The 14948-nt window shown below is 40.0% G+C and overlaps 1 protein-coding gene across 1 annotated transcript in view; it reads right to left on the reverse strand.

Moving 5' to 3' along the window:
* Positions 1 to 14948, reverse strand: part of LOC130929395 (organic cation/carnitine transporter 2-like) — a 59952-nt gene that overhangs the window by 13069 nt on the left and 31935 nt on the right. The window contains exon 3 of the mRNA XM_057856498.1: positions 10382 to 10536. Within this exon, the coding sequence (XP_057712481.1) occupies positions 10382 to 10536 (155 nt within the window). The remainder of the gene's footprint in view (positions 1 to 10381; positions 10537 to 14948) is intronic.

Below are 14948 nucleotides of genomic sequence, written 5' to 3' on the forward strand. Positions count from 1 at the left end.
CTTGTCCATGGCCTGAGCCAGTCAAACAGCCCCTAATCATGATGCACGGTGGCGATGAGGTGTTGCTGTTGGTGAGCTGGTCCATTTTTTTCTCCACACATGATGTTGTGTGTTACTCCCAAATAATTCAACTTTGGTTTCATCAGTCCACAAAATATTTAGTTAAAACTTCTGTGGCGTTTCCACATGCCTTTTTGTGAACATTAAACAAACAACAATGTTTTTTTTTTTTTTTTGGACAGCAGTGGCTTCTTCCGTGGAGTCCTCCTCAGTGATTGGGCACACATCTGACTTAAATTGTTTGGTAAAAATTGGTTACAATTTCTCTTTAAGTCTCCTTAGGCAGAGGGTTCACTTACTTATTTTTCCCTATTCTGTCATTGTCTGTATGCTCCCCTCATTATAATATGAAAACCTTTAAATGTTTGAGTAGTTTTAGCTAAAGCAGACAGTTTTTACATCTGTGTGATTTTGATAAAGATCACATCACATTTGATGGTGATTTTATGCAGACACGTGATAAATTCAAAAAGGTTCAGATACTTTTTCATACCAGTTTAGTTGTGCTATCGTTAACCAATTATATTTACCTGTGGACACCGTGTGGGGGGCCTGATAACAAAGGAGAAAGAGGAGGGGAGGCAAATCAAAGGCAGAGGCGCCGTGTCCCGTTAGGCAAACCAGGCAATTGCCCAGGGCCCCCAGCCAGCAAGTGCCCCCAGAGGGCCAACAGATTTAGCACACGCAGCTTTACTGCACTGTCACAGCGACAAGTGCGACAGTGCCAGTGAAAGCCTTGTGTCTGAGTTCCCTGAAAGGCCCCCTTCACTCGCTCTACACCCCCCCTCCCTCACGTGACTCAGAGTGAGAGTGAGCGGCGATTTGGCTTTTATTTTAATTGATGTATATCCAAAATGTAGAGAAGTTATCCTTCTGGAAGCGACAAAAGAAAAAAAAAAGAAGAGGAGAAAAGGAAGCTTGACAGTGGTGAGTGTACTATGTTACTGTAGTTTTATGTCCTAATGTAGTAGAAGCCGGGCACTTTGAGTGTCCTAAAAAGCGCTCTATGAGACCGAGGCGTTATTATACTTTTATTAAATATGCTATTGCTCCAAGTCCAAGTGTCCCCCTTAATTGCACATGAAGGGCCCCATGTTGCTTGTTGCCTGGGGCCCCCGGGGATCCTTGCTACGCCTCTGGTCAAAGGGGATGTGATTAGGCAGGGTGGAGCGTACAGAAATCAGCAAAGTGAGGTGTGGAACCCGGCATTATGTGATCACATGTAAGTGTGGATATGTTGACATCCTATTCTATGCTAACAGGTCGGTAATCCTGGGACCTGAGTGTGTCTAATTGCAACCAGTCATGCGTGAACCTACATAGTCTTGCAGAAAAGTGGAAATGCTACACGGGGGGCGCCCCTTGGCCCTGGCATCGCCCCAGTCAACTGGGGGAGGGGGGCAAGCGTGGCCCACCCCTACCCCCATAGCTCTGGCAAAGTGGCCACCACCATCCCCCCGGGACCTAGGGCAATCCCCTGGACCATCTGCGCCCCCATTAACTGGCCTTTGGCGAAGGGATGATGGGACGTGCCACCGCCTGCCCACCTGGACCCCCAGCTGCAACCCCCCAACTAGGGATGGGAATTGATAAGATTTTTATGATTCTGATTCCATTATTGATATTGCTTAACGATTCGATTCTTTATCAATTCACTTATCGATTCTAATTTGGACCAATGGACTGTATGGGGTTCTGGGTTCAATATGTTTTATGGATCATTCGCCTCGGGGTGTCGGTTAGAACGCAAGTAGTGAAGAGTGGAGTTGGTCTTTGGCACTTTGACATTTAATCCAACTTGGCAACAGGCACAACTATATACAGGCAATGGCACTTGATATGAGAATCACTCAATGAGCAGGTGAGAGCATGCGTGGAAAGATGTTGATGCATTTGTATGTGTGTGAAAGAAGACTGGAATGTGTGGGTATACAGTGGGGAGAACAAGTATTTGATACACTGCCAATGGGATGGCAGTGTATCAAATACTTGTTCTCCCCACTGTATGTGTGGTTCTGAAAGGAAAGAAAATTACATCATATTAATGCTGATGCAATAAACAATGCTAATTGACTGTAAAGCAGTCAATAACACACATACAAGACTAGCACAGAGTAATGAACACAATGGTGGGGGGGCGCGAGTGCGCGCACACAAGCCGGAAGCACGCTGCGTGCACGTGCGGTCATCTTGGCCATAAAAGTGGCAAAAACTAAGCACTTTACACTTATATGGTTGTACAACATCATCTTAAGATGCTAAACAAACACATTCCCTCTAAACACAAATGTGAAACGCAAATATAATGTAAACAACGCTCTTCTCGACGCAGCGAGGACGAGTGGGAACAACCAGCCGACGTAACAGTAAAAACACGAATCGATTGCGCTGATAACGGTTTTAACTTATCATAAGAATTTTATGACATGAAGAGGAAATACTTCGCCACACTCTACTCGAAATGCACACCTCACGCCTATTCTCGGTCCCAGAATACGCAGCGCTTGTGATGTAGGACAATATCAGGAAGTAACCGACTGGTTGCTATGGGAACAAATGCATACCAAAGGAACCGTTCTTACAGGAGTACTAAAATTGCTAATAAAATCGTTTAGGATTATTTTAGATGCATATACAGTATGTTATATTTTTCTTATAGAGTATTCAACGAGGAATACGATAGACCCATCAGTCGACTTTTTGGGAAAAAGGTAGTCCCTCTTTGAATAATCATGCAGTCTCGCCTGCAAAACTGGATGTGTAATATGCGTAAGCTACGTGACGCAGATTGTACTGTTTGGAATGAATAAGAGAATCATTAGATAAATTGCCATACGATTCCATGGAATTGAAACACACGGAACCGGTTCTCTATAGAAACTGGTTCTCAATTCCCATCCCTACCCCCAACGAATGCGGCACACCGTGTGTCCCACATGGCCGACGAGGCCCGGGTCATGACAGGAATTCCACCCGTAGGGATTTATTACTTATTAGCACAACAGATTCTAGGTCTGTGAAGCGCACAAGAAGTATATCATGCCCCAGGCAATTTCAAACTTGCATTATCTAAATTCACGGTCTTGATTTAAAATCGATTAATCTTTCATATCAAGACAGTACAGCCTTCTCAGAAAAAAACAGCAACACAAATGTTACAGCTAATTGCAGTACATCTTTACATTTGCCAGAAGGGTAAACACATTATTAACAGCACACATTTGACATGTAAATAATATTACTTATGTATTAGTCAGTTAACAAGACACATACATACACACACACACGCACACACACACACACACACATATATTGTTTATGTTCATGACGATTTTTAAACCTATTTTGCCAGTAAAACTTGACTCTAACAAATATTTTTCTCACCAAACAATCAGAGGACAGCAAAATTGGGTTCATATGAGGTCACTTTATTGCAACGTTCCTCAAAACATCGAAGAAAATCCAGAAATTGTTGTCACGCTGCATTTTTAAGGAGTGTCTTAAGTCTCTTAAACACACATTGAGGCGCAAGCATCGACAAGCTTCCTCTGACAATTTTGGATGCTCACTTTTGATTGTCTAAAAACGCACCAGCACACAGCAGAATTTGTAGAGTAGATTTTCCAGTGTAAAAGATTTTGAGTTGATCGGTGTTGATCTGCAGAGTTAATGAGGCACACTCACTTTAAAGTGCGTACGACAGGAGAAAAAAAGTTTTTAATAGGATTATTATGTGAATTAGAATCATATTTTGAGACGATTCGACTATATACAACAATTTAGCAAAGCGCAGATGACGAGAAATTAGTCTTTTAATCTGCCGGTTAGCCACGCATATCATTATAGTGCTGTAGCGTCTCCAACAGGTGGATGACAGCGGAGTCACGATTTCATCTGATTTAGTATGCAGCCCATTGAGGGGGAATTATTCACAACGAAGAAAACGCGACGAAGAGAGCCGCAAAATGTCATTGTTTAAGTCTCTCTACTCCAGTATTTTTACAGGATATTATTCTTATCCAAGGATTTTTCCCCAATAGCTAAATAAATGGCATGGTCATGACAAATAACAGTCTTGTGCTAAATGGAATATGAAATAATAAAAATGCATTTATTCAAGACGACATGGCAAAATTACTCCATATTGGTCAAAACGGTCGACTTCACCTTTACTGTCGCACCTCCCGAACGAAATTTTATGCCACCTAAATCGGGTTTATGTCATTTCCCTTCCCCGGCTTCGGAGAATGTAAAAAAACCAAGAGGCGTGACAGATAGCCGACATGCTAACCTGAACGGAGTGATGTTTCAAAGTCTTCGAAGCGCAAAATCACACATAACTAGCCCGGATCATTTCACATGACGACTGGGTTGTCGATTGTCTTCGCCGATGGTCAAACCACCCGGCGGAGAGCAATTTACAGCTCGTTCCCCTGCTACTACGTACAGGAGAGCTCGCCAGAGAAGCAGCTGGACAATGACCGCAGAACAAACTGGCTGACGTCGAAAGAGCGTGTAGCTGCCAAATGGTCAACACGACTATGGCAAAATAATACTTTACTACACGGCGAAGTCGTAAACAGTGAGAGACTCAATGGAGGAGGGCGGCTTTAGTTGTTGTGCAGCTAACATGTGCAGCTAATGCTTATGAGGACGGCTTTTTACATGCCCATTCATGATCAATGGATCCAGGGTAATCCATGTAGTTACATTTCTCATCTTTGCAACGCCATTACTGACGATGTGAAGGCGTGCGTGATTATAATTAGGTTGAATGACAAGAGATGTGTTAGAATAGCATTCGCGTTCTCGCTAGGATGAGCATTTAGCGTAACAAGCGCCATCTTAAACTCTCGAGCAACTTTTTTTTTTTTTTTTTTACATACAGTTCGTGGCATTCAGGTGGGTACAGTTAAGTGAAAACAATGGACTGTTTTCCTGTTTAATAAGCATTATCATCACCAAGTGGGAGTCAAACCCGGAAGTGTGACGTAGATTCCCCGACGCAACAGTGAAGACTATCCACAGCTAGCAGAGCAGTAACAACGATGTCAGTGACATTTCCACCAAAGGTAACCATTCAGGATCGCTCTTTCGTGACACTACTGATGGCAAAGGCTCCCAGGAAAGATGAACTACAATTAATCCCTACATGTTTGAACCTGAGGCGTCAGATGACGGCGATTTACTTGACACAGCAGATGTCATCATGACGCCAATTGACAGCTCGACACTTCACGAACGGGAGAGTGAGTGGTAGGCATAAGTCCAGCATCGTGATTTTTTTTATTTGAGAGAATGCGATTACATGGTTGTATATTTTTCCATGCTCTCCACATAGCTAAAACTGGATATTAGGTAATGGGACAGCTCCTACTGATCTAAATATGGTAAAGCTAGCCCAAATGTGGCTAAATGAATGATATGTTATTGATTTTTCAAAATAAATGACAAAACGATTTTATTTTCCAGGTGTTGCTGAAAACCGTTAAGTAATTACCCTTCCAAGAGTATGCCTGTGTCGTCAGGAGATCCCAGACGAGAGAGCCAAACTTGAGGAGGCTGAAGCACTGACAGGGACATGAATTACATTAAAAAAAATAAAACCTTAAATTGTAAACAACATTGACACATTTTGTTGACTGTTTAATGTATTCTATTGGTATATAATATATTGTAATTATATTACATTCTGAAAAAAAATTAAATAGGCCACAATGATGAATGATACCAGATTTATGTTGAATCGGCATCAGCTTTCGCTGTCAGATTGTGACAACATAGAAAGCTAAGTTATACCAAGCACACGATGGCACACATCAAAGAACATAAATTTAGTAAGCAACACAAAGTTAGGATAGCAACGGACTAGCGCAACATTGAAAAATGATAATGGCAGTGAGAAATATGTATTTACTCTTTTCTGCAGCATTAAGTGTTCTCTATGCAAAGATAAATCATTATCATTAAAACATGAACGTAACTAGATTTTTCTTTTAAAAAATGTGTACTGTATACACGACTAGTTTATGATTTCATGTCATCAAAATTTGCTACATTTATTTTTCCTAAGTCATCGTCATCTGATGTCGCAGATGGAAGAAATTCAGCATCTGGCAGGCCCTATAGGATCTCTTCAGTCGTCATCGCTGGACACCGCATCACTTGGGTCATCATATGACTCGACCCACTCGCTTTTGATTTTGGGAAACTGGGTGGTGACTAACTTGCAACACTTTTTTCATCGTGTTGAGGGTTTTCGCCGCTTAATTTTTTACGTTTGGCTTCCTGGAGAAAAAAAAAATCACAGCAGCATGAAAGCATTGGATGAATCCTAATTTTAGTTTAATAATAATTTCTTGGTGATCAAATAATAATGCCCCAGTCAAAGCAGCATCTATTTAATGCTATTGTTCCCTCTTCAAATAGGCAGACCTTGATATTGATGCTGTAGTACAATAGTTATTGTTTTATTGAGATATATTTGATACATTAGGGCCTGGCAGGTGGATTGTTTTATATATAGGCTTTATATTTACCCTGTGACAGGCCAAAAAACAACGAGCCAAGGACCTATTTGGTGCTGGGGACATTTGAATCTACATAATACTTATTGATATAGTAATAAAATCACATGAGTAGACCTGTCAGCAAACCCATCTACTTATGACAGGGCAACAACAACAACAACAACAACAACAAATGTCGCGCTTCAACAAACAGGCAGTAGTAGAGTCCCCCTCGTTTATCAACAGAAGTGCATCAAATTTTAGAATCAGAAAGGTAAGGGTCTACTTACGTCTTTGTAAAACCAAGGTTGCATTGTTGTAGGTTTTCAAAGCTGTCGTCGCTGAAATGATGAAAACAATGACCCGACTGGGGACCTATATGCATGCTTACAAAAACGATCCAAATCTTTGCAGGAGAAGTTTTTTTGGACCACTCATAGAGTCTCGAGTCTTCCTGTGAGCAATTCATCGCTACACATCGAGATGGCATGACGAATCTCGCTAGTAAAACCCAGAAAATGTTTGCAATATATGGCAAGGATAGCGTGGTGCTATATTTCCCTGTTCAGAGTGGTGGCGAGGCTCCCTGGAAGTTACGTCATCAGGTAGCGGTCGGCAGGGCGGTGCGTCCCTCGTTGCTATGGTGTTACTATGGACATAACTCAAAAACTATGCGGTCAATTATTATTATTATTATTTTTTTAATGTGACTTATTGAGACAGCGAATGATGCATTTAATACAATTCAACTGAGTAAAACACTCCAGAGCGAAATCCGAAAAGCTCTTCAGTTGCCCTTTAAAAAAGACAGTTCAATTCAATCAGTTAATGTTACATAATTGACGTGAAAGACATTGTACAATGGATCATGAACTAGTGCTTTCAAATTCAACTTGTTAACGGGTGGTAATTAATTTTTTTCATTAATCAAGTTAAAATATTTGCGGCAATTAAAGCATGCACAGAATGACCCGTTAGTGCGTTGCCTCAAACGGTTTACAATGACGCCGTTTTAGCACATTGAGAGCAAAAAGGCAGAGAAATGCGAGTGAAGACAGGCGTTCATTGGACCGCGCCTTTTATAGGCTTAAGCTTTGGCAACTCTTTCACAAACAATATATGTATTGTGGCAAACGACGTGAGGAAGAATGACAGAAGACAATCTTTTTCCTAACACGCTTGATTGAACACAACGCAGAACATACTGTATACCATTTGCAGCCACCACTGACAGCCATGGTTGCCCAACTTCCCATCATGCATTTGGGTGGAACAGTTAAGTCGCTACAGTATCATTTAGTGAAAGCACAACAAAAATAATATTCCTATCTCTCACAGGAGACGATTACGGTGGCCGAGAGGTATCAGGTGAAATGCAAAGTCCAAACACTTTGCAAATAGAAAAAGCACGAACCCAATTGCAAACGCTTTGCAAAAGAAAAAAAGCACAAATGCAAACTGCCACAACACAATCCCCAATTCCTAAAGCGCGATCGCAAATTGGCAAAAGCACGAACCCCAATTGCCACAACACGGCAGCAAATGGCTCGCAGCATGAATGCAAATTGCCACAACACAATCCCCAATTCCTAAAGCGCGAATGCAAATTGGCAGAAGCACGAACGCGAATTGCCACAACACGACAGCAAATGGCTCGCAGCCCGACCGCAAAAGGCTCGCAAGACAACTGCAAAGATGATGACCCAGAAGTTAAAAATAATAATTATAATAATAATAAAAAAGACGTCACTTTGTATATTGCTATATGTGCTTTGTGACCATCTCTACGGGCCTCCGTAAAGTTGCCCCCCCCCGTCAGACGCAAATTTATATAAAAATGATGTTAATCGTTTGTGCTGCAACGGTTTTGAAGATACAGTATTATGCTTATTATTATTGAGATATTAATTTCGAGTGGGGACGTCACTCGTAGCTTTTCTTAGCTTAGCTCCCCGCAGCTAGCGTACCAACTCTCTCAATAACAGAGGGGTGTCCTAACAACTAGCACGAACAGAGCACAAAAAAATTCGAGTCCATTTTGAGGTAAATTGGGGGGCTTTAGATATTCATTTCGAGTGATGACGTCCCTCTAAGCCCCTCATTTACTGCAAAATTGTTCCGAATCTGTGTCATTCATTTGTGCTACTTGTTAGGACACCCCTCTGTTATGTTGTGTTAATGGAGCCTACCAACTCTCTCAATAACAGAGGGGTGTCCTAACAACTAGCACAAACGAATGCCACCAATTCGGAACCATTTTGCAGTAAATGAGGGGCTTAGAGGGACGTCTTCACTCGAAATTAATATCTCAAGCACCCCAATTTATCGCAAAATCTTTTTGTGCTCTGTTCGTGCTAGTTGTTAGGACACCCCTCTGTTATTGAGAGAGTTGGTACGCTCCATTAGCTGCGGGAGCTAAGCTAAGAAAAAGCTGCGAGTGACGTCCCCACTCGAAATTAATTTCGCCTGACACCTCTCGGCCACCGTAGACGATCTTTTTCTTAACATGCTTAATTGATCACAACGCAGAACATACTGTATACCATTTGCAGCCACCACTGACAGTCAGGGTTGCCCTACTTCCCATCATGCATTTGGGCGGAACAGTTAAGTCGCTACATTATGATTTTGTGAAAGCACAACAAAAATAATATTCCTATCTCTCAAAAAAATAATGTTCACAAAAAGAAAAGCACTCAGTGCAAAGAGAACTGGCATTCCCAATCAAAATAGCGATGCAAAATACACATAAAACTTACTCAGACTTTGCCTTGGCTAGATCTCTAATTAATTTAAAACTCTCCATTGACACCTTGTGGTGTATTTCAATCACTACCTTACGTAGTTAAAGACATTGTGGAAGAACGGCAGCGAACCCATGTGATGTCCCGCTTGGCGACGTCAACAATGGCAACAATGGATTAGTTTATTTTTTGATAGAAAATTTTACACATTTCATTAAAACGAAAACATTAAGAGGGGTTTTAATATAAAATTACTATAACTTGTACTCAAATGTATCTTTAAGAACAACATGTCTTTCTATCCGTGGATCCCTTTAACAGGAAGAATGTTAATAATGTTAATGCCACCTTGTGGATTTATTGTTATAATAAACAAATACAGTACTTATGTACAGTATGTTGAATGTTTATGTCTGTCTTGTGTCTTATCTTTCCATTCCAACAATAATTTACCGAAAAATATGGCATATTTTAGAGATGGTTTGAATTGCGATTAATCACGATTAATTCATTTTTAAGCTGTGATTAACTCGATTAAAAATTTTAATCGTTTGACAGCCCTAGTAATAACATGTAGAAGATGAAAAGTAACGTCAGTTGCTTTGCCGAGTAACTAATTAATCTTACGTTGAGGTAACTGAGTTATTAACTCAATCACTTTTTAGAAGTAATTTGTAACTGTAACTAATTACTTCTTTAAAGTAACATTTACAACACTGTTAAAAATGCACTTTCATGTGTCATAAAACAACACCACGAATGTTGAAATGTTAAAAAAAAAATTAAAAAAAATGACAGAAAAGGAGTATCACAAGTTTTAAAAGTATTACTTTAATCTGTTAACAAACTGTCAGATTTTAACACTATTAATGAGTTAAAATATTAACACTTTCAAAAGTGTACTTAAGTCAGAAAAAGAGGTGATTTTAACTCTGTCCGAGTTAAATTAACACTCGTGATTTTGCTGTGCATTGATAAAACGTCTGCCTGCATGACAGGCAGCCACTTCCTGAAAATAGTGACTCCTGACATAAATTTAACAATGCCGCAGGCACAACATATGCATACCCAGTACAAATGATGCGACGTAGCAGGACACGTGGCCCACTCCCCTCAGGCAGTTGACAGCGCAGAACATGACCCAGTTGACGGAGGTGGCCTGGATCAAGGTGGTCACAGACTGAAAGGTAAGGGTGGCAAAAAGCACACGCTTTCTGCCAAACCTGAACACAATGTCAACAAACAGGAACACAGCATGTCAGTTTGAAAGAACTCTTCCCCCCAAAAATCATATTTTCAATTTTTCATTTTATTTTCCAACTACCATTGCCAACTGGTTAACAAAAGTGAATCAGTTGGAATTTATTATTTATCATCTGACAGAAGAAAGCAAGCTGCGGGTCCAGAGCCAGATGTGGCTGTTTACATCGTTCTGCGTCGTCATTTGCAAGCAACAGTTTTTCAGAATTTGAAAGCTGTTAACGCAGAAATAAAAATTTGGTCCATGTAACAAACTCTGCAATCATTTAAAAGTTACATTTCCTAGAGTAATTAGACAAATACAGTGGTACCCCTACATTACTGATTAAGGCTGTGACAAAATATCGAAATGGGGATATTTCGTGATACTTTGTATCCCAAAAGGTTATCGATATGCCCCTACCAAGAACCGAGATATCGCTTTAAAAAGGTGTCAATGTTTAATTAAAAAAATATATAAATAAAAAAAGGAACCAACAAGTTGCTACCAAAATCTTCCACCATAATAGTGTCTCAGTTAACTCTAAGGCTGCATTGACGGTGCTCGACGCCCAATCCATTTAGACTGGGAACGTTCCTTCATTCGAAACCAGAGCATTCACAGTCATTCTGTCTGATTTTCAGGGCATTTACAGGTCCTTGCTGTTCATTTTAGGGCATTTACAGGTCATTTCCTGTTGAGTTTAAGTCACTGCCTATTCATTTGGGTGATTCCCAGGTCATTTCCTGTTCTGTAACTCAAAATAAACAGGAAGAGACCCCTAAAATACTCCCAAATCAACAGGAAGTAACTGAAAATCAACAGGTAAATGACCTTAAAAGGCCCAAAATTACCTCATTGCCTGACATTGGCTGTCACTAACGGCCATAGACGTTCAATCCGTTTGAACTGGGAGGGATGGCAGCGAATGAACGAATGTTCATTTGCTGCCACCCTCCCAGTTCAAATGGATTGGACGTCTACTAGTGATAAACTCATTCCAATTCACAGCAGAAGCTTGTTTTTCTGTTTTTTAGTCGTTTTAGAATATCATAGAATGATTTCCTGACCAATGTATCGATAATTGTAGTATCGCCATATCATCAGATCATCGTTATCGTGAGCTTTGTATCGCAAATCGTATCGTATCGTGAGGTAACAAGAGGTTCCCTCTCCTATTACTGATGCACCAATACAGATACCAGTATCGGCAGGGAGGGCCGATCCGGCCCGAAATGGTGGTATTGGTATCGGCGAGTACCAACAAACAGGGCGTCGATACTATCTACCGGTCCGGAAACACTGAACGCCGCCTTTTTTCTCCTGACAGTCACTACACTCTGTGTTGTGTGATCACACGTGATTACTTTGCATGATAAGCAGCTATCGCTATTGACCTGCTCCAGACCAATGAGAGCAGGCCAATAGTTGCTCTTAACCAATGCCCGGGCAGTTTTTTCATATGGAGGAAAAACAAACTAGGGGTAGGAGAAGAAAACGTCAGCGGTTTTGGAATATTTCAGTGTAGGGTAAAATGGCTGGGGATGGACCGCAGCAACAAACCCTGGGCAGTGGGACGAGAAGAGTGAAGCAGCAAGACAAATGTCTGAAAAAAATCACCGAAATGACTGTTGTCTGTATCCTGCCCCTTGCCTTCGTTGAAAGCGTGGGAATCCTGCTTTTTATATCTCACGCAGTACCTATGTATAAGGCTCCAAGTCGCGAATACAATAAGGAGATGACAATCCTGCACTAAAAAAATAAAGTAACGAAACATATTTTAGAAAAGTTGGAGGGCCATAAGCTTTTCACCCGGTGTCTGCAGCAGCCAAGCCTCCCAACTTTCCCTGCTTAGATTGACAGCCGACTGGAAAGCGTAGTACTTCATGCGAATGAATTCAAGGGATCACACAAATCGGCCAAGCTATTGCCGCTCAACTGGAGCATCCCGAAGTCAAAGGTACTTTACTTTTGTTGTCTTTTACTGAAAGAAATGCTACAGTAGTTTGAGACCTGTTTCAAAAGCGCTGTAGAAGTAAGCAAAGTAAGCTAAGCTAAGTGGCTAAGCTGTGTGTGCGTGTCGTGCCCTGTTTGCATTTGTGCGTTGCTATAGATTGAGTTATGTTGCTGCTTGTCATAAGCGGATTTTAAGGGGGGCAGGGGGCCAGGCCCCCCTGGTGGCCGAAAAGTGTCATTGCATGTAATTGACTTTCCTATATATATATATATATATATATATATATATATATATATATATATATATATATATATATATATATATATATATATATATATACATATATATACATATATATACATATATACATATATATATATATATATAAAACTTGTAAAGCAATAAAACTGCAACAAAAATGAATGAAATGAACAGAAAAATACATTTTTATAATGGGTCTGTCATGTTTATGTGCCTTCTCAGTTCTTTTCCTTCCTTTCCAGCACATGATTCAGCTGGATGGGCTGGGCTGTGCCACACACCTGTGGCGCATTTGGAGCACTCGTTATTTAAAGACAGCTGTCACAGTGTACGAGTGTCGGACTATTACATTCTACTTGCTTGCTTACCGCTGTGTGCGTCTTCTGAAGATCTCTTGCCTGTTACGGTTGTATCTTTTTGTTATCATTGCTGTTAGTATATTTTTTGTTGGACTTTGCTGTTATTTGAATCAGCTTTTTCTGGCCATTGTTGCCTTCCCCTTAGTTCTCTTGCCGACTAGGTTCGTGCCCTTTTTGCGTTGCATTTTTCTCTCGTGTGTTTTGGCATGCTCCCTTTGTTCTCGTTTTTGTTAATAAATACTTCTAATTTCAAAGTCTGTGTTTGGATTCATATTGTTCCATAACAGGGTCAGAATTATTTTTCGAACAGATCATGTAACTAGCAACTTAGACGGTCAATTGCTTTGCATATAATCCCCCCCCGAAAAATAGGGGAGGGCAATCTTATTTTTCAAATGATTTATTTCTTTGATTGAAAATGTATATATTTTTTGGATTGAAGCAACTTTTTGAGGGATTGAATGATTTAGACACAAATGTCCTACCCGTAATATGGCCCAATCACAGAAAGGATTGCTTCAATCAAAGAAAACTTTTGAAATGAAAAATTTAGTGTTCAAATGCATAATTTTCAATCTCAAATATTTTTTCGCATTTAAAAACTTTTCCCATGATTGAAACTTTTTTTTTTAATTGATGTGATTTTTCTTTTTGAAAATATATACTTACTAACTTATTTTTTGACTGAATAATAAAGACAAAAATATCTGAGCCAAAATGTGGCCCAAACACAAATCAACATTACTTCGATCAAAACAACAACAACAACAAAAAATTCAAAGAGAAAGTTTTCAAATGCATTTTTTTAAATTTCAAATTTATTTTTGTATTCACACATTTTTTTTTTTGGGATTGAAAATGTATATTTTGATTGAAGCGACTTTTTTTTGGATTGCAGCAACTTCATTTTGATTGAATGATAAAGACACAAATCTACCTCCATATGGCTCTGCCCAGGGGATACAATTTTTGACTGGGGTAACTACATTGGCACGGCACCGGTGGGCGTACCATATTCAATGGATGACAATCTTGGCGAAAAGTATGCCTAAGCAGCCTGATTTAGAATTCCCTTCAAGAATGATGGGAAACAAAAAATGCCCATTACCAACTTATTACTATAAATATTCTTGTAAATTAATTTTATTGCTGAAACTGCGTTTCGGGGTCATCAACATGTTGTGCCCCCTCCTGCCCCAAAAGTCAAACTCCGCCTATGCTGCTGGTGCACAAAGAGGGAAGCCAATAGAGAGACAGGATGCTGTGGTCAATTATTATTACTTATAATTTCATGAAAGTTGCACTGTTTGGACTTTGAGAGGTTTAAAAAAGTTTATGCAGTTCATTCAGAATTTAGTATGATGAAAGTATTTTTACTTTCTTACTGTTGGGCTAGTATTATACAGTACTAGTACATGTTTTAATTTCACAAATTTAGCACTATTTTGGCCTTTGAGAATCAAAGGTTTATTAAACTATTGTCACCAATACCAGGTATGCGATAAAAAGTTCTAATAGATTCACTTTGTATTAGTCTTTCTCCTGGTTCGTAAAGGTAAGCAGCAGCCTGACAAAGCCATGAGAGCAATGATTTCACATCCAAGTATGTAGCTCTTTGAAAAAAATAAAATAAACGGAGTGGTATCGGCTGATACTGCACAGCCAGGTATCGGTATCGGGGCCAAAAAATGGTATCGATGCAACAATACCCTACATACAAACTTAATTTGTTGCAGGACTTGGTTTGTAAGTCAAAATGTTCGTATGTTGAGTGGGACATGCGTTAATTGCATCAAATATTTTAACGTGATTAATCTA

This window comes from Corythoichthys intestinalis, chromosome 14, assembly GCF_030265065.1.
Source record: "Corythoichthys intestinalis isolate RoL2023-P3 chromosome 14, ASM3026506v1, whole genome shotgun sequence".
NCBI classification, from domain to species: Eukaryota; Metazoa; Chordata; class Actinopteri; order Syngnathiformes; family Syngnathidae; genus Corythoichthys; species Corythoichthys intestinalis.